Here is a 20727-nt window from a genome sequence, read left to right as displayed (position 1 = left end):
AGCGAGTTTTTTTTTCTTTTTTTCGTGACTGCGACATGGCGTACACTTCGGACAATTTTGACACATTTTTGGGACCATTGTCATTTTCACAGCAAAAAATGCATTTAAATTGCATTGTTTATTGTGAAAATGACTGTAGCAATTTGGGAATTAACCACAGGGGGCGCTGAAGGAGTTATGTTTCACCTAGTGTGTGTTTACAACTGTAGGGGGGTGTGGCTGTAGGTCTGACGTCATCGATTGTGTCTCCCTATAAAAGGGATGACCCGATCAATGCAGCCACCACAGTGAAGCACGGGGAAGCCGTGTTTACATACGGCTCTCCCCGTTCTTCAGCTCAGGGGAGCGATCGCGAGGGGGCGGCTAGAAACGAATAGCCGCCCCCTCATCCCGGATCGCTCCCCGACGATTTCCGACCGCCGCATGTACCGGGGGGGGGGGGGGGGGATCCCGATCGGACCCACGTCTAGGCAGCGACGTGCAGGCACGTCGTTCTGCCTGTCCGTGCCATTTTGCCTACGTATATGTACATGCGGCGGTTGTTAAGCGGTTAAAGTGATTGTAAAGCTTTTTTTTTTTTTAATAACAAACATGTCATACTTATCTGTGCAGCTCGTTTTGCACAGTGTGGCCCCAATCCTTGACTTCTGGGGTTCCTTGGTGGCTCCTCCCCACATCGGATAAACCCCTAGAACAAGCGCTCTCCTAGGGGGCTACTTTTGAGGGCGTGCTCCCAAGTCATTCATTTGGCGTCCATAGCCGTCGAATGCATGACTCTGCCCCACATCATTGGATTTGATTGACGGCAGCGGGAGCCAAGGGCTGCGCTGCTATCACTCAAGAGTCGGGACCCTGTGGAGAGAGGAACAGCACGCCACCGCCGAGTGAATTCCACGGCTCAGGTAAGTAAAACGGGGGGGGGGGGGGGGGGGCGGTGACTGCCAGAAGTTTTTCACCTTAATACAATAGAATACATTAACCACTTAACGCCCGCCCATTGTATATATACGTCCTCTTTTTAAAGATGGATATCTCGGTAACGGCAGCAGCTGCGGCCACAACCGAGGTATCCATCTCTTCTGTGAGCGGGCGTGTAAACGATAACAGCGGTCTCCGCGGCGGATTCGCCGTGAGATCGCCGTTATCGGTGGCGGGAGAGGGCCCCCCCCCCGCCGCTCTTCCGCGCCCTCCGCTGCTTACCGGAGCCGTCAGGTAGCAGCGGAGGAGATCGGATGCTGCTGCCTAATGTGTGAGGGCAAGATGGCCCCCACCCGTCCTCATAGATTTGCTGGGCGGAAGTGACGTCAAAACGTCCGTCCCGCCCAGCGTCTTAAAGAGACAATTTTTTTGTTGTCATTTTTTTAAATGACAAATTTTCCATTTTTTTTTTTTTTTTTTTGCATTTAAGTCTAAATATGAGATGTGATATCTTTTTGACCCCCAGATCTCATATTTAAGAGGACCTGTCATGTTTTTTTCTATTACAAGGGATGTTTACATTCCTTGTAATAGGAATAAAAGTGATACATTTTTATTTATTTTTTATTTCAGTGTAAAAAAGTATAAAATCAATAAAAAGAAATAAGAAAACAAAAATTATTTTTTTTTTTTAAAGCGCCCCGTCCCGACGAGCTTGCGCGCAGAAGCGAACGCATACGCGAGTAGCGCCCGCATATGAAAACTGTGTTCAAACCACACAAGTGAGGTATCGCCGCGATCGTTAGAGCGAGAGCAATAATTCTAGCCCTAGACCTACTCTGTAGCTCAAAAAATGCAACCTATAGAATTTTTTAAACGTCGCCTATCCAGATTTTTAAGGGTAAAAGTTTGACGCCATGCCACGAGCGGGCGCAATTTTAAAGCGTGACATGTTGGGTATCATTTTAATCGGCGTAACATTATCTTTCACAATATATAAAAAAATTGGGCAAAATTTATTGTCTTATTTTTTAATTCAAAAAAGTGAATTTTTTCCAAAAAAAGTGTGCTTGTAAGACCGCTGCGCAAATACGGTGTGACAAAAAGTATTGCGATGACCGTCATTTTATTCTCTAGGGCAGGTATATGCAATTAGCGGACCTCCAGCTGTTGCAAAACTACAAGTCCCATCATGCCTCTGCCTCTGGGTGTCATGCTTTTGGCTGTCAGAGTCTTGCTATGCCTCATGGGACTTGTAGTTCTGCAACAGCTGGAGGTCCGCCAATTGCATATCCCTGCTCTAGGGTGTTAGAAAAAATATATATATAATGTTTGGGGGTTTTAAGCAATTTTTTAGCAAAAAAAACAGTTTTAGTCTTGTAAACACTGAATCTGAAAAAAAGGCTCGGGGCTTAAGTGGTTAAATAGCCGGGTGGAGATTTAAAGTTTTATTTTTTTATTTTAGTAATCTGTTTTGAATATACTGAAACATGAAAATTTCATTAATTTTGAAGGAGGATTTTGGTTTTTAAAATAACTTTGTGAAGTCAGACACCTTGACAGCTGAGTTGTAGACAGAGGGCCAAATACACGTGTGACTTGCATATGTGTTTTCCTGCCATGGTATTTGCAGTTCTGGTCAGCCAGTCTTGTGATCCACAGCCAAGTCCTAGACCTTCATGTAGATCTTCAGTAAACAGCATTGTCTTGGAGCCACCCAGTTTGTTGATAAAATGGTGAAGAAGCTTTAACACAATTGGTTATGTCCTAATACATAGGGGTGAATTAAAAAAAAAATGCATTGTAATTTGCCCAGTGAAAGTGCATGTACACTTGTTCTATGTGGGTGGGGCATAAAACAAAAGGTGGTGCTAAGTATCATAGAAATGGCCCATGATAGCTAGTGACTAAATACAGTAATTTCATTTGACCAGCACAGGAAATGGCCTAAATGCAGGGGCGGACTGGCCCAGGGGGAGGGCTGGAGTTTTCCCCCCTGGCCGGCTACTTTATATTCAAAACGGCCGCGCTGCCTGTATGCTATTTTTTTCCTGTAGATGGTAAATTCGGCCACAGCGGCCGCTGATTGGCTGGCTGGCTGCAGTGTATTCTGGGAGTTGTAGTTTGAACCATGCTCAAGTTCCTGGTGGCGGTGGGTGGAACTGAGCACCGCAGCAATAGGCACACCCCTCCTGCATGTTACATGCTTGTCAACAGCAGTGACCGTCCTGCCACAGCTCAGTACTGGGATCAGGGCTGTGAAGACAAGAGGTATCATTGCTTGTAGTGTGCAGAAGCTTTCAATATCGTTTTTTTTTCTATCTCCCCCCAAGTCTCCTGTGTGTTTGATCTGTGCCCTCATTCACCTAGATCCTCCCCCTATCTCCAGTGCTGTCTGCCCAGAGAACCCGGAGGTGAGGGAATACTATTGCCAGGTGCTGCTGACACTGTGCAGGGAGGGGGGTGAGCTTCTGAGCTGATGTTCGAAGTCTAAGAAAAGTAAATTTTGGAGAAGTAAGCTGGCAGTTTCACATGAGGACTATTCCGGAGGATTTGGAGCAGAGTGTGTATGGGGGGGGGGGGGGGGTCGGCTGAGTTGTCAGCCTTGCTCACAGCAAACAGATATCTTGGAAGCTGGCAGTGGCACATATCACTTTATAAACAACCCCCACACTCTTATGTATTTCCAGATAATGTGAAAACTTTATAACCATTCAATTTAACCCTGTGTTCTCCAAACTGTACAATCAACATGTCAATTCCCCACATAAACTAAACCCTCTATGTACATGTTAGCTGTCCTCAATAAACAGAGCAGAGCACGGTGTTTACAGTTATTTACATGGTAGTGCAATTGTATGAACACTGATTATCTAGAGAATAATTGTTTTTATTGGGAATTGTTATTTTTCATCTACTCAGTAAGGCCCCTTTCACACCAGTGGACTTTATGTCCGTTGTTTCATCCATCCGTTTACAGATGAAAAAGGGACATACATGTATCCCTATGGGATAGCGGATGAGCATCCACTGACACCCGATCTCATCGGTCCTGCTATGCTCTGATTCTGCAGACGGAGGAAAATCCTATTTTTCCATCCGTCTGCAGGGGGATCGGGTGAACACGGACAGACGGTCTGTGTTCATCCGATTTCCCCCATAGGGGAGAGCGGAGATCTGACAGGGCAGTCCCTGCACAGTGTGCGGGGACCGCCCTGCCATCTGCTGGCTCAGCGGGAATCAACGGAGCGATCCCTGCTGAGCAAGCAGATGAGACATGTACGAATCCTCACAGGATCCATACGTGGGAAAGGGCCTTAGGCTTCTTTCACACACACGTGCACAGGCGTGGTTTTCATGCATTACGTGTAGGGCAGCCCATTAATTTCAATGGGCTGCCCAACACACGAGCAACATGAAAAAAAAGTCCTGAATCTTTTCCAAAGGTGTGCGGCACCCTGTAGTTTGTTCCACATGTTTGCAGATGCATGAAGGTGCCACTAACAAAGAATGGCACTGCTGCACATCTGCTTAAGGACAGCACCTTGCATGTTGGGAAGCTTGCAATTTTGCATGCGTTACCCACACGCTTAGATGTGAACTTAGCCTTAGAGTGTTTCGTTTTTATATGGTGAATTTACACTTTGGATTTTACAGAGTTTGGATCAACACAGGGTTAAATTGAATGGTTATACATTAACTTCACATTATCTGGAAACCACATACACAGAGTGCTTTGACTCTCATACCCTCCACACTCCTCTCCTGTACATATTGCCCACTCTCACACTCCCCACACTCCTCTCCTGTACATATTGCCCACTCTCATACCCCCCCCCCCCACACTCCTCTCCTGTACATATTGCCCACTCTCATACCCCCCCACACTCCTCTCCTGTACATACTGCCCAGAGACATATTAAGTCCTGCCTCTTGGACCGGCTCCTGTTATGGATGTCATACTGGTCCAATGCCGGGACGTGTGATGTCCATCTTGGGAGTCAGACTTGCAGACGGGACTTAATGTGACAATGGGCGGGTAAGCGGGAGATACCCGCACTGTGTAAACTGGCGGCTCTCCTCTCTCCCCGTGCACTGGCAAGGCTGCGCTAATGGGCACTACGGACTGATCAGGCTGAATTGATGAGCACAGGTAAGGCTGAGCTAATGGGATGAGCACTGATGAGGCTGCATTTATGGCCGCTGGTGAGGCTGCATTGATGGCCGCTGGTGAGGCTTCATTGATGGCCGCTGGTGAGGCTTCATTGATGGCCGCTGGTGAGGCTTCATTGATGGCCGCTGGTGAGGCTTCATTGATGGCCACTGGTGAGGCTGCATTGATGGGCACTGGTGAAGCTGCATTGGATGGGCACTGATCAGGTTGCATTGATGGGCACTGGTGAGGCTGCATTAAAAAACAGGTGAGCTGATTCTGTGGTTCAATGGGCCACTTGACTGGACTTGCCCCCCAGGCCTAAAGCTGCCAGCCCTCCCCTGCTTAAATGGCATACATTTTTTTTTTGCCACAGGCACACAGAACAAATGTACATTCACTTTCACTTAATTACATTTTATGCAAATGTTTTATAAATGCATTTATGAGTATATAGTATGTTATTGCAGTGTGTCTGTAAAGTAACATTTGAGCTGTCCATATTTTTTATTTTTATTTTTGTCAGGCTGTCCATTAAAAAAAAGTATTGGATTGACTTTTGACTTTGAATAGTTGTATGAATGTTTTATGTATTTATTTTACATATATATTTGTTGGCAGGTATTGTAAAAAAAAGCAAGGCTATTGATGTTGATGTATACATAGTGTATTTACCTAAGGATGGAATGAGGAAATATTTTGGTACATCATATTTTCTTTTGTGTGCTTTCAGTTTCTGCTGTGAGTCAGAGCAACGAATCGGTGCTTCTGGTGTAGAAGAAATAAAATCTAACCTTTTCTTTGAAGCTGTTGACTGGGAACACATTAGGTAAGTGTCTGTACATTTTGCCTTAGTGCACAGTTTTCTATCTTTCTTTATAAAGATTCCATTTTATGGAGTGGCCTCATAAGCCAAGGCCTATAGTGACAAACATTTAGGATGGTCAAAAACTGGCTTTTTTTATTATTATGTTTTATTGCGGGTTTTGTTGGGAACCTATTTAGGAAAAAATAAAATATGGGAAGCTGCTCGGGTCCCCATGCTCCTCTATTCCCCCCTTGCTGCTCAGGTCCCTATTTTCTACCCCCCCCCCCCCATGCTGCTCTGGTCCCCCATGCACCTCTATTCTCTCCCCCCCCCCCCCTATGATGCTCTGGTCCACCGTTCAGCGTGACTGAATACAGACATGCTCCTCGGGAGTCGCACTAAGAGGCTCATCATACGAGCCGGAAGGATGGCGGCCACACATAGCTGTGACATAAGCTTCCTCGGCACTCATTCTCATGGTCTTTCCTTCCCCTGCTCTCCATCCTGTCTGATGCCGCGGAGAATCTAGATGGAGAGCGGGGAAGGAAAGACCAGGAGAACGAGTGCAAAGGAAGCTTATGTCACAGCTGTGTGTGGCCGCCGTCCTTCCGGATCGTATAATGAGCTTCTCGGTGCGACTCCCAAAGAGAATGTCTGTCTGTATTCAGTCATGCTGCATAACTAGCCAGGGATAGGAGGTGAGCGCTTTGGGGAGGGGGAGACGGAAGAGCGGAGGGGGGTCGGCGGTCCGCTATCACTGAAGTCCCGATGGCCAGTCCTTCCTTTCTTTCTTCCTTCCTTTCTTTCTTTCTTCCTTTCTTTTTCTTTCTTTTTTCCTTCCTTCCTTCCTTCCTTCCCCTCACTCTCCTCGTGGCGTTTTAAAAACCCTGCTTTATTACTTCTGCCTTACTTCCTGGTCAGACTTTAGGTCATGACACTAGAAGGAGTTGCCAGCATAGGGTAGAGGATGCAGGGGGTGTGTCGGTCAACTTTTTCCTGTGTCATGACCTAAAGTATGACCAGGCAGTAAGGCAGAAGTAATGGATACGTTTTTGAACAGTCATTAAGAGAGTGAGGTAAGCTTGTGTAGAATAAATGGAAAGCTGGTTTAATTTTTGCAAAGAAGTACATTAATGCTATATTGGTATATAGGGGAGCTGGAATTTAGAAAAAAAAAAGCTTTAAGCTATGTGTACACCATGTCTGGTATCTATTGTGCCCCTCTGCTGACTGTATAACAGAACAGTATTGGAAGCACCTCAATAAACAATGAAAATGTTATGTGCCGATTTAAAGGTGGTTGTGAACCTCAGAAATAAAATACGCAGAAAGCATATCCTACTATGTACCTCCCTATATTTAAAGCACTGTGTGAATTGTGATTGCTCTCTGCTGCCTCATTCCCAAACTATCAGCATGAATCACTTCTGAAACATTTTCCAGACCCCCAAGAGATAAAATATGATGAAGTGAGGTTCAACACACAGCCTGTGACTGATCTCCTTAGCTCTGCGTGTTCTCCATGTAGTGTGAGACATGCCGGGGGGATCAGAGCTGTCCTCACGGAGCTTGGCACTGTGAGACATCGGATCCCTGCCCCCTGCTTTTCAGAGCTGGGAGATCCTGTGTAAATTCTGGACTTGAACTGATGTGGAGGACAAATCGATGCAGATAAACAGGTCCAACCCATGTTAGGAGGATTTGTTCATTTCTGTGTATCATCTGATATTTGTCAGTTCACTGGGTATATGTGATGGTTTTCAACCACTTTAATGTGTATGTATAACTTATATTTCCAGACATTTAAAAAATTCCAATAAAATGTACTTTATTTTAATTTAAATATGATTGTCTCACACATATGACATACTCAGAGTTTTTGTGTAAAGTAAACCATTATTTAAAAAAAACTTGGAGTGGCACAAGATGGCAGTTGTGCAGAGAATGGTGATACACATTTAAATGGTACACATGGACCAACAAGAAATCAAGAGACAAAAGGGGATAATTACCGCGCTGCTAGATGTAAATAAGGCGGCAGCTTCTAGCACAAAACATACAGAAAAATATGTGAAAGAAAATAAAATAAAAATGTGCGGCGCTAAAAAATTGAGTAAAAACCCTGGTAGCCAAGGTATATTATAGTGATATGAATTAATGTAAACACACTATGAAACATGTCAATCAATTCGTGAACATTCCTAAAATATATATATATATATATATATATATATATATATATATATATATATATATATATATATATATATATGTATATGTGTGTGTGTGTGTATATATATATATATATATATATATATATATATATATATATATATATATATATATATATATATATATATATATATATATATATAATATTATGTATGTATGTGTGAAAAACTCAATGACATGAGTAACCAGTGTAGATCAAAACACCAGTGCATGTAAAAAGGTAAGAAAACAAACTTGTCTAGTATAACAAAATTGTCTAGTAAAATGGATGCGAGAAACTGCACACGAACAAATAAAAGGTCAATGAGTCAATGGAAGCCATCTCCACTGGTGGTAGTGGGGGATCTTCCAGCTGATAGGAAGATGAAGTGTGGAGCTTGACGATGGACAGGGAGATGAACACAGGACTGCAATCCTATATAGATAAGTTAAATACTCTTACCGTGTAGCGTGGACCCGTACACCTTACAGTCAGGGTCAATCGAGCAAAGGTATGAGTAGTGATAAATCGGACTCTTCCCGTGAGCGTCTCTGTTGGTATCTTGTAGTTTCTCCCGTCACTGATCCTGACGTGATCCTCCACATTCATAAACTCTCGACAGCTTGATATGCGCCAAAGCGGTAGTGCTCTTTAGACCCAGTGGAGGTAATTTACTAAAACTGTAGAGTCCAAATTTTCATGCAGCTCTCGGTTATCGGTTGGCACTATAAGCAGAGGCAGGGTGCAATTTCTTTTATTAGGAAAATATTTATTGGAACGAGGGGAGGGCTGTGTAGTGAATGTAAATGCTATTTTTTATTTGACCCCTTGAAACCCATCCATGGACTTATTGGGGGTCCATGAACCCCTGGTTTAGAACTCCTGCTTTAAATATACAGAGGAAATATTATATATGCTGTTTTACCTGAAAAATAAGTTGCCGTTCGTATGTTTCACACACACATCTGCCACACTGCACAGCCTATAAACATTTTTTCTCTAGTTGTCTGTCCAACTCCGGACGCAGGAAATAAATCCATAAAGGGTGGCTCCCATCCTTCTTCCCCAGTCTTTGTGTTTACTCCGCCGGCAGGGAAGGCTGGATGGAGCTCTGGTTTTCCCTCTCAGAACCTAGAACTGCCTAGGGGAGGGGAGGTCTGCAGGTACCTTGGGGTATGGGGATGGGTCCCCCGGTCAGGTGGAAAGCAGGCTGGAGACGGGCGCTTTTTCCTCCAGGTCATGGATGGTGGGGGGGGGTGCACATAAGTGTTGGTGGAAGCACACGTAGTATTCATGGTAACTGACAGCTACATTGCAATTTTTGTTTGTCCCTTTCTCTTCTTATCTCCTTCTCTTGCTTCAGGCTCAGCCCAAAGAAGTCAGGAGAGGAAGGGGGAGAAGAGGTGTCTGTCTTGTACGACTAAATTCAAAGAAGGGTGGAAAAAAACGCTCTGTAAACCTTGTATTGATAAATTGGTATTCAAGGAGGCAACGGGGACATGTAAAGAATTTATTTCTGGCGTTAAAAAAGAGATGAAGGCTACAAAAGCAATGCTGTCGAACCCTGAAACCCTCACTGCTTCAGCCCCAGTGGAGGGTGACTAATCTGGGGGGGGGGGGGGCGGATTCTTTGGAGGAGCTAAGTGAAACGGTGTCATCCAAAGATACTCTGAGCCAGGGGACAAGATCACCTAGATACAGGCTCTCGCTCAAGGAGGTGGATGCCTTATTGGGGGTGATTTACGAGACACTAGATATTTAAAAAGAGCAGGCTTTTTTTTGTCTCTACATGACCAGATGTACCAGACCCTGAAAGAAGACCAAGGCAGGGTATTTCCGGTACCAAGCGCATTGTCCCAGAAGATTCCCCTTCAGTGAGGATTCCACTTGTATTTGGAACAAAGTGCCCAAATTAGACGCAGCCTTTTCACAGTGTGCAAAATTAATAGACCTTGCATTTGAGGACATTGGGGGCCTAAGGTAACCCATGGACAAGACGATGGAGGTACCGCTAAAACGGTCATGGAAAATGGTCATGACAGATTTAAAACCAGCAATGGCTACAACAGTAGTGGCTCGTAATTTGGAGGTCGGGTTGGACCAGCTACAGGTCCACTTGGAAGGTGGGACCTCCAGAAAGGAAATTTTAGATACTCTTCCCATGCTGCATAAAGTAACAGGTTATATGGAAAAGACGCTTCTGCAGAGTCGGTCAAGCTGTCGGCAAAGGCTGCAGCCCTAGTAAATTTTTCTCGCAGGGCTCTTTAGGTTAAAATCCTGGTCAGGGGGCCCGTCCTCAAAAGTAAGGCTTTGTAGTATCCCATTTGAGAAAGACCCCTTGTTTGGACAAGATCTAGAGAAAGTTCTAGACCGAACTGCCGACAAGAAAAAAAGCTTTTCCCATTTAAAAATAAGAAGGCCACAGGAAAACATTTTTTTTTCACCCCCAAAGACAAGGAGGGTCACAGGGGCAGACTCCTATAGGGTCAGCCACTAAAACCGTGGGGAAGGGGGAAGCAGAAAGGTATCCTGTTTTCCTCTTCTAAGAAAACCACGAAATCCCAATGACTTGGTCTCTGTGGGAGGGAGATTGAGGCAGTTCCTCTTACAGTGGGAAAAGACTGCACCAAATGGATTTATACTGAGGATAATCAGGGAAGGCTACCGAATGCAGTTCAAGGGCACTCTGCACGCAAGGGCGTTCGTAACCACCCCTCCCAGAGATTCTCAGAGAAAAACAGCTTTATTGTCCCAAATTGGCAACTTGATAGACCAGTGGTGTCTTTATTCCAGTGCCACAGCGAGAAATAAACCAGGGTTTCTTTTCTCACGTTTTCGTGGTACAAAAAACGTTGGGCAAATTGCGCCGAATATTGAACTTGAAGTCACTGAACAAATGGAAACGATCTTTACGGTGAAGTCAATTCCTCCCCCAGATTGCTTCATTGCTTTCCTTGATCTGAGCGATGCTTATTTTCACATCCCAATCCACAAAGAATCTCAAAAGTTTTTGAGGGTGGCGTTTAAGTGTAGAAAGAAGGTCCGACATCTCCAATTCAGGGCCCTCCCATTCGGCCTGTCCTCGTCCCCCAGGTTTTTTTTTTGGAACGTCCTGGTGGAGGCACTGGCCCCCCCCTGAGACTAAAGCCCCGCGTACACGCGACCATTTTTAACGTGATTCTTGTCAAGCCTGCCTTGCGTACACACAATCGTGAAAAAAAAAATGCTCGAGCAAACCGCAGTGACATACAACACGTACATCGGCACTATAAAGGGGAAGTTCCATTCAGATGGCACCACCCTTTGGGCTGCTTTTGCTGATTTCGTGCCAGTAAAGGTTTGGTGAGAGACGATTTGCGCGGTTCAGGCTTCATGCTTTTCAGTCTGTTACAGCGTGACGAAAGTGCCATCTCCATTACAAACACTAGTTTTACCAGAACGAGTGCTCCCATCTCATAACTTGCTTCTGAGCATGTGTTTTTTTAATGTCGTTAAAGCCTACACACGACCTTTTTTTACGACGTGAAAAACTACGAGAAAAATTGGAGCATGTTCTAAATTTTTAGTAGCCATTTTTCACGTCGAGAAAAATGCTCTGGAGCCTGCACACGATCATTTTTATTGACCATTTTAAAAAATGTCATTTTTCACGTCATGAAACGGTCGCGTGTACGCGGCATTAAAAGGAATCTCAGTCATCCTATTCATCCCATACTTGGATGACCTTTTATTTTTTGCAACCTCCACGCTTCAATTACAAGGAGATCTACGGGTAGCCATTTCCTTTCTGAAACAGCTGGGGTGGTTGATAAACGGGGAGAAATCGAACCTAACCCCGACGCACGCCTTACAGTACTTGGGGTCTTAAGTGATGCAGAAGATCTATCTCACAGAGAAGAAAGTAGAAAAGGTAAAGGCGACAGCAGCCTTTTTTTTTTTCCAGAACAATCTGGCGGTATCCATCCGTTCAACCATGTCGGGTCTTAGTCTTCTGGCAGCAAAAATCTCTGCAGTACCGTGGGCAAGGGTCCATTTTAGGTGTCTCCAAGCCAATATCCTGAACAGCTAGAACGGGAATCGCTGGATGTCACCTTCCGCCTGTCTCCAAAGACCAAGAGGTCTCTGTGGTGGTGGAGGGATGAAGAGAACCTTGTGCAAGGTCTACAATGGTCTCTTCCAGAACCTGGGGTCAATATCCGTCACTGAACAAGGAAGTCTTCCAGTTGGTGACAGAAGTGGGGCCTTCCAGAGGTGGATTTGTTCGGCAACAAGTCTAATGCCAAGGTTCCAGTGTACTTCTCGTTGGAAAGAGAAGTTGGGGCCAAGGCGATGGATCCCTTGGCCCAAAAGTGGGCATTCCACCTATGCTACCCCTTTCCCCCTGGTCCAACCTATCCCCCTGGTCCTGAGAAAGTTTGTTCAAGAGCACACCACAATGATCCTAGTGGTCCTATATTGGCCAAAGAGGCCCTGGTACTTCACACTGCTATGACTGGCAGGGGACCCTCCCCCTCATGCTGCCCAAGAGGGAGGATATGCTGACTCAGGGCTCAGTCTTGTTGCCAAAATTAAATTGTCAGCTTGGTGTCTGAGGAAAGCCTTCTGAAGTCTAAGGGGCTCTCGGGCAAGGTGGTAAATACAATTCTTTCCAGTAGAAAGAAGGTAACCCAGGAAATTGTATGTTAAATTTGGAAAGTTTTCTGTTCATGGTTAGACACCAAGAAGGTGTCTGCAGGTATTGCAGCCGTCCTTGGAGTTTTTACAAGATGGCACAGACCAAGGGCTGGCCATTAGCACGTTGAAAGTTCAGATCTCGGCCTTGTCTGTTTTTTTTGGAGCCCTGGCGTTAGACCCATTAGTCAGCAGGTTCTTGAAGGGATAAGGCCCATTCCATTCAAGATTCTGCCAAAATGAGATTTGTCCGTAGTATTGCAAGGTTGGATAAAACGTTCGCAGGAGGAAGAGCTGTCCTTAAAGTGCGCCACCTTCAAAGCGGGCCTTTTAGTGGCAATCTCCACAGCCAGATGCATTAGCGAGCTGCAGGCACTTTCTATTAAAGAGCCTTTACAGACTGGTATTGCATAGAGACCCTGGGTTCTTGCCTAAGGTTGTGTCTAAATTCCACAGGACTCGGATTGTTTTACCTTTCTGTGCGTCTCCAATCCATCCAAAAGAAGCAGAATTCAACCAACTGGACGTGAGGGCCTGTGTCTTTTGTTATTTGGAATTGTCTGAAGGCATTAGAAAATCCAATGCCCTATTTATTTTGCATTCGGGGGAAAAAAATCAGGGTTTCAAGCTCCCAAGTGCACAATTGCCCCGTGGATCAGACAAGCTATTGTCGAAGCTTACAAGATCTTAAAGGAGGAGGTCGAGCCTTTCTTTCTAGTGCTGTCCTGAACGACGACTCCTAGAAACCGATTTATCGGTAAGCCTAACTCTGGTTTTCCTGGCTTGGCTTTACTGCTTCCTGGGTCACCGCAGTGCTCATTGGACATTGATGATGTTCACGATTTGGTGTCCATTCAGCAGGCATAAAGTGACTTTCTGCTGCGTTGCCTAACCAGGATTTAGAATTAAAATACCATCTGAGGGAAATTTTAAAGCCTTTGGTGTATATGACTGGATACACACTTTATATATTATATGTGTGTGTGTGTATTTGGCTGGTTTTCTTGAGTTTAACTGTAATGATTACATTGTAATTATTTTAAATGTTTTATTACCTTTTCATTTTCAGAGAAAGACCTGCTGCTATACCCATCGAAATAAAAAGTATCGATGACACTTCAAATTTTGATGAATTTCCAGATTCAGATATTCTTAAACCAATGGGTAAGCTGCAGATAATGTCAAGTATGTGCAAATTTTGTAGTGCATGTATCCTTCTTTTTGGACCCTAAATGTATTTCTCTAGTGGTCTTTGCTGTGCAGTGTCTTCAGTCGTGTACCTCAGTTCCTCTACATGCATGATGTGAACTTGGCCTTCTTTTATACTCAAAACTTTTTGAGTTGGGCATGAGAACAAGATGAGAAGATTTTGAAGAGTTGCTGTGCAGATATGCTGGGAGCCATTTGCCGAATAGTGTATTCATGCTACCATATTTGTCACAATATGTAGACATGGCTATTATCCTGGCAAAGTTTGTCCTAGGTTCTCCCTAGTGGTGGCTTATGATGAGCTTCTCATGTTGTCTCCACTGCTTCTTCTCTAAGAGCACTGAAAGGGTTGGGAATGAGGGGACAGTTTTAAGTGCTGCATCAGGGAAGCAGGAAATGCCCTTGAGCTTAATTTATCGCACTGGATAAAATTTCATGCTGCCATAAATAAGTTCACCTTTTAATAAAAAACAAAAATATGAATGTATTTGGCAAAATATGTGCATTTATTAAGGAGTCTGCAGAGCTTTGCACCGATGATCAGAAGATGACGTGTGCAATGTCCAGCTCCTTTCAGCTTAGCTGTAAGCTTGTACTTCGTACAGGCAAGCAGTTACATGAGAGCTGGAAAATCAATGAACAGAGCTTATTGAAATCTACAAGCCGTCAGCAGCTGATGGTTCTTCTAGGTATTCACAGGAAACTATGAATGCATGATCTGGCCATGTGGGTGGAGTCCTGGATGGCTATACTATTTTCAAATGGCGACAGCGGGTGCAGGGAGAAGATCCCTGGCCCGCTGTCACATGGATGTGGAGGGGGGGATGGGAATCTGCAGATGCTGGAAACGGGTGGAACAGTTCCAAAAATGAGCTTAGGCTTTCGTTACCTTAGCAAGGTGGTGACATATTCCAGGTTAGTGACAGCAAGCGACAGCCAGGCAGTTAACATCTTCAGGTGGTCATCAACTGTAGCCTCCACATTTCTTAGTACTGGTGTCTCTAACTGCTTCAGCCCCGGAAGATTTTACCCCCTTCCTGACTAGAGCACTTTTTGTACCCAAACACAATTTGCGTCCTTTTTTTCATCCCACAAATAGAGCTTTCTTTTGGTGGTCTTTGATCACCTCTGCGGTTTATTATTTTTTGCGCTATAAACAAAAAAAAGAGCAGCAATTTTGGGGAAAAAAAGCAATATTTTTAACTTTTTGCGCTATATATATATATATATATATATATATATATATATATATATATATATATATATATATATAGGCCAATATGTATTCTACATGTTGGTAAAAAAAATCTATCAACCCAAGGTTGCCAGATTTTGGAGTATCGTCTCACCTCTATCTTGGCATGTATCATTGCCTTTGTGACTATTTCCCCCCCCCCCCCCCCCCCCCCCCCCTTTCTTTTTTTTTTTTTTTTTTTTAAACCACAAACTATAGTCACTATTGAAGTCAACATATTATTTGCTATACTAGTTTAATATACTGTATTTTCATCATCTTTAGAAGTTAGTATTTTGTTGTTCAATTTCCTGTTTTAGCAGTGCTGGGGATGTTTTATTAACATTTTACAGTCTTCATTTCTTCCTCAGGTGCAAGCAACCACCCGGAGTCCGACTTCAAGAACAAGGATTGGGTCTTCATCAACTACACATACAAGCGCTTTGAAGGACTAACAGCTAGAGGAGCACTTCCAACTTTTATCAGGCCACGGAAATAAAACTTTCTATGCTGTGGCACAAGTGCTCACCTATTAGTATTTTTAACTTGGTTGCCTTAGGACTCTGGCCTGTTTTGGTGCTTTATTTAAGCATGACTGTATGCACCAATGGAAGGTTTTCGACTTCCATGCCTTCTTATGTCATAGCCTGTATCCTCTGGAAAATGCCATAAATTCAGTTTCACCATCAAAGGGATTAGTCTTGCACAACTACTTGTTTTTAATCTAGTCTCATACATTCAAAACGTGATCTGTGATCATGTGACTGCCTTTACCATTCCTGGTCACCTTTCCAAAATGATGTTTCGTTTTTATCCTACCTATTCTTTGCAGTCCAGTGTAAATTTTATTTCCCAGTGGAAGATTCTTTTGGTACTCCAGATATTTGATTCATATTTGTTTGACGCAAAGGCCCCTGCAGCTTTAAGAGTCACTTTCAGCACCAGCAGCATCATGCACTTTGTCCACATCAGACTGTGTCTGCACCAGTTTGGATCGGCATACTTGTTATTCCAAATGACAAACTCTAGACTGTTTCAAGAACGTGGAGCCCAAACTATTTATTTCGCTTTTTTTCTATGTTGATTTCTAGGACAAATGTTTGTAAAATAACCGTAAAGAAAATTTTAATTTTTCTTATCTCGTATTTTCTTTTTCTATTTGTAATTTGCTTTGTGGAATTTCAAGTGCTTTAAAAATAGCACCGAGGCAAACTCTGCTTTATATTTGGTATTTTTACAGCATTAAACTATTGTATGCACTTTTTGCCTTTTTCATGAAAGGTGCGATGGAACAAATCAGCATGTAAGAGTACTTCATATTGAATATTACTCTAGTTAATACATGTGCGGAAAGGTCGGGTATTGGAGGGAAACTGCAGATTCTACCAAATATTACAAAAGTGCCTGAGCCGCCACTTTTTATTGTATATGTTGTTAAGCAATTGAAGCTGTAAGCAGATTTAAATTTAAGCATGCATGAGAGATCCATTTTGTTCTGATGTTGGTAGCCTTCCATCTGTCCACTCCTTGTGTGTGTTGTTTTTTTTTTTTTTTTTTTTTTTTCCATGATTCAATTTTAAAGCTATAAAAATCATTCACCTGGAATTTTGCTCTTGTCTCATGAAACTCTTATTGAGATGTAGGCAGCAGTTGTGCTTGAGCAAAATTGCTCATCTCTATACAGGACAAAGATAAACTTGGCAGGGGCTTGGCTACAATGACTAAAACATGTGAAGCTGGAATCGGTTAAAGAAAAAAAAATTACATTTATATATAGACATTTAAACATTTTAGGGCTCTACTAGCAAGGGCATGTTAGGGTTGCACATTTTGCATGCATTTAAAAAAAAAAGGCATTGCAGTGTTTGCCTTTTTTTTTTATTAAGCTTGCCACCTTAAACCTCTGCACAGCAGCACATTGCCATGTGTTCTAGCACATTGGAATGCACTGCACACAAATGCCACGTCCTTTGCAACGTCCAATGTATTTATTTATTTTTTTCAGCACACAGCAATGTAGCATGTTGGTGTGAACTAAATCAGTAGTACATAAGGCCTTGTCTATGCATTGGACAATGCAGCTCAACAGGGCTGTTGTGAACGGCCCCTAGGGTGACCCTATCGCCAAGTAATATATTGCAGGCTGAATATATAGTTAGAATGTTTTAGGGCTCATTCACAACTGCTGTCACCCATTAAAGGTTTTTTGTTTTTTTAATAAGCACACTTACCTGTCCTACTTTCCCGCAATGTCAGCCCTCCCGAGGCCGATCCCTCGATGCTAGCAGCTCCCGGCGCCACCATCCTCGGTAAGGGAAACATGCAGTGAAGCCGTGTGGCTTTACCTGCCGTTTCCTACTGCGCATGCACGAGCCACATTTTGTGAATGGGCCGGCTGCTCTCTGGGATACACACAGTTCCCAGAAGGCAGTGCGCCCCATTTACCAGAAGACACCGTGACTAGAACGGAGGAAGAAGACCTACCGCGGACGATGAACAGGAAGATTACGGACTTCCGCATAGCAACCGCTATTTCTGGCAAGTCTTAAAAAAAATAAAAGTGTTTTTACAATTTTATTTTTTTATTTTATTTTTTTTAGGATTTTTGGTAAAAAATAATTTCAGGGTGGATGTGCATGTGCGCTGATATGTTGTAAAACGTATAGCAATGTTTGGGTTTCTTTTTTTAACTATTAAAGTTATCGTCATTATTATAATAATAATTGGAACATGCTGTGCTGTCCAATGTGTCCTACTTTTTTTCCAGCACATGTGAACTAATGCAATAGGACATAAGGTAATTTGCATAGTCTGTGGATTGGGACTGCCCATCAGAGCTGGTGTGAATGAGCCCCCAACTAGCACTGACTCATTATTGTATTGTCCTTCTAATTACCCTGTTTGTGGATAAACCACTCATAAGTACACCTCTTCCCATCCACCATCTGTGTGTAAATATTTCACAATTCATACTGGAAATTTGTTTATAAACATTCCTTCCCTTTTAAAGCCACCAGCCTACACTTTGTGTGGCCGGTGGCTCATAGTCCTGGCTTTCACTGACAGCTCGGGACTCCACTGATGATAGAGTATCATTGTTTCTCTGTCATGTGAGCAATGACCTCGTAATCACCTGTTGATTGGATGCTTCTTTGAGGAAAATGAATGCCAGACTGCGTTGTAGTTTGTTTAAAGTGGTTGTAAAAGCTCACGTTTTTTTTACCTTCATGCATTCTGTGCTTGAAGGTAAGTAAAACCTTCTGTGTACAGCAGCCCCCCTAAGGCCCCTTTCACACGGGATGGAATCTGTCCAAGCAGATCCGCCTGCTAAATGGGGAGGGGAATCTTTCCACGGATTCCCACTGAGCAGGCGTATCCACTCTGCTTTGGAGAACAGAGACAGCCTCCTGTGGTCGGATGGAAACAGATTGCATGTCCATTTCCATCTGATTGTCATCCAATCCACCAGGACAGTTGACTAGTGTATACCCCTCCATCTGTTTTTAGGGGATCGGATTGGATGCCAGCGGACACATATCCACTGCCACCCTCTGCCCCTTAGAGAACAATGGGTGGTCTAATTTTGTTTTGTTGGAAAACGGATAGGTGGACCTGATTTGTCTACTGTTGTGAAAGGGGCCTAATCCTAAGCCCCATCTCGATCCAGTGATGTGCATGATAGTCTTGGCTCTCCAGGACCACGCCTCATTGGTTGAGGCAGTCGCAGAAGCCATTGGCCCCTATGTGTGTGTGTGAGAATGGTGACACCCAACCGCGAGCCTGCTTGGGTGCCCCCCCCTCCCCCCCAGGCGCTTGCTGTGGGGGCACTTGGCAGAAGGGAGGAGCCAGGAGTGTCGGCGAGGGACCTGAGAAGAGGAGGACCTGGACTGCTCTGTGCAAAACCAATGCACAGATCAGGTGGGTATGACAAACAAAAAAACAAGACTATTATATTGCTTTATTTAGATGACAGTATTTAAAAAATATTAAAATAAATTAAACTGTAAACCAAATAAAATAACTTGTGTGTGTCCTTTTTAAAAAATAACATTTTAAGTATGCAAAATAGTTGAAGAATAATTCTCTAGTTAACTACAGCAACTGATACAAAACGATGCCCCCCCCAAAACTTGGCATCACCAAGGCTGCTACCCTCTGCCTGTGCTTTGAGTTAGAATCGGTTTAATCTCTGCTGTCCCTGGGATTGTGTGCAGCCACATACAGACTCTGAACTGTGATTTACAACAGATTACCTGAGCACAAGGTCCAGCAGGAAGGTTTGTAGTAGCTGGTGCTCTAAATGAGAGCCTCTGGAAGTGTCAGAGGTTTAAAAAAAACTTCAGAGCAGTTTATTCACAAACTGGGAAATGAATTGGCAGGATATTAAGAACTTGAGCGAGTGCTACTTTCATACATTCTACTGATCTATTCAGCTGTCAAAGTCACTTTCAGATATCAGACGAATCTCTTCCATGGTTTCAGATGTAGTTAAAAAATAAGTAAAAATAATTTCAAAAAAATGAAAATAAAATACTATGTTTATTAAATTTTCTTGTATATATTTATTTGATTAAGAACTGTTCATGTCCTGGTATGTTGTGTAACATAAACTTAGATTTCCTGTTGGAACTTGACAAAAAAAAACAGCATCCCATGCATAAAATTGGGCGTATTTAATAAAATGAACAGTGAAGTCACTCATGGACGCAACCAGTCAGAATTTACAGTGCCTTGAAAAAGTATTCATACCCCCTTGACATTTTCCACATTTTGTCATGTTACAACCCAAAACCTAAATGTATTTTATTGGGATTTTATGTGATAGACCAACACAAAGTGACACATGATTTTGAAGTGAAAGGAAAATTGTTTTTATTTTATTTTTTACAAATAAATATGGTGTACATTTGTGTTCAGCCCCCCTGAGTCAAGTGTTTGTAGAATCACCTTTTACTGCAATTACAGCTGCAAGTCTCTTGGGTATGCCTCTACCAGCTTTGCACATCTAGCGAGTGACATTTTTGCCCATTCTTTGCAAAATAGCTCAAGCTCTGTCAGTTTGGATGTAAAATGTCTGAACAGGACAAGTCTTTCCACATATTCTCAATTGGATCTAGGTCTGGACTTTGACTGGGCCATTCTAACACATGAATATGCTTTAATCTAAACCATTCCATTGTAGCTCTGGCTGTATATTTAGGGCCGTTGTCCAGCTGGAAGGTGAACCTCTACCCCAGTCTCAAGTCTTTTGCAGACTCTAACAGGTTTTGTTCTGAGATTGCTCTGTGTTTGGCTCCATTTATCTTCCCATCAACTCTGACCAGCTCCCCTGTTCCTGCTGAAGAAAAGCATCCCCACAACATGCTGCTGCCATCACCATGTTTCACGGTGGGGATGGCGTGTCAGGGTGATGTTCAGTTTTTCTTTTAGGCCAAAAAGTTAAATTTTGGTCTCATTTGACCAGAGCACCTTCTTCCACGTTTGCTGTGTCCCCCACATCTCTTCTCGAAAAAATGCAAACA

At 43.4% G+C, this 20727-nt stretch overlaps 1 protein-coding gene across 3 annotated transcripts in view; it reads left to right on the top strand.

The window, feature by feature from the left end:
- STK38 (serine/threonine kinase 38) overlaps positions 1 to 16465 on the top strand; it is a 60125-nt gene extending 43660 nt beyond the window's left edge. For 2 of the 3 annotated variants that reach the window (XM_040337410.1, XM_040337411.1), the window contains exons 13-15: positions 5805 to 5900; positions 13832 to 13926; positions 15559 to 16465. In XM_040337410.1, the coding sequence (XP_040193344.1) occupies positions 5805 to 5900; positions 13832 to 13926; positions 15559 to 15704 (337 nt within the window). In that variant the 3' untranslated portion in view covers positions 15705 to 16465. The remainder of the gene's footprint in view (positions 1 to 5804; positions 5901 to 13831; positions 13927 to 15558) is intronic. The other variant, XM_040337412.1, reaches the window with a different exon arrangement.
- Positions 16466 to 20727: the final 4262 nt, after the last annotated feature.

This window comes from Rana temporaria, chromosome 2, assembly GCF_905171775.1.
Source record: "Rana temporaria chromosome 2, aRanTem1.1, whole genome shotgun sequence".
Taxonomy (NCBI): Eukaryota; Metazoa; Chordata; class Amphibia; order Anura; family Ranidae; genus Rana; species Rana temporaria.
Note: the sequence above shows the minus strand (reverse complement) of the source record. Positions and strands in the feature narration are given on the sequence as shown.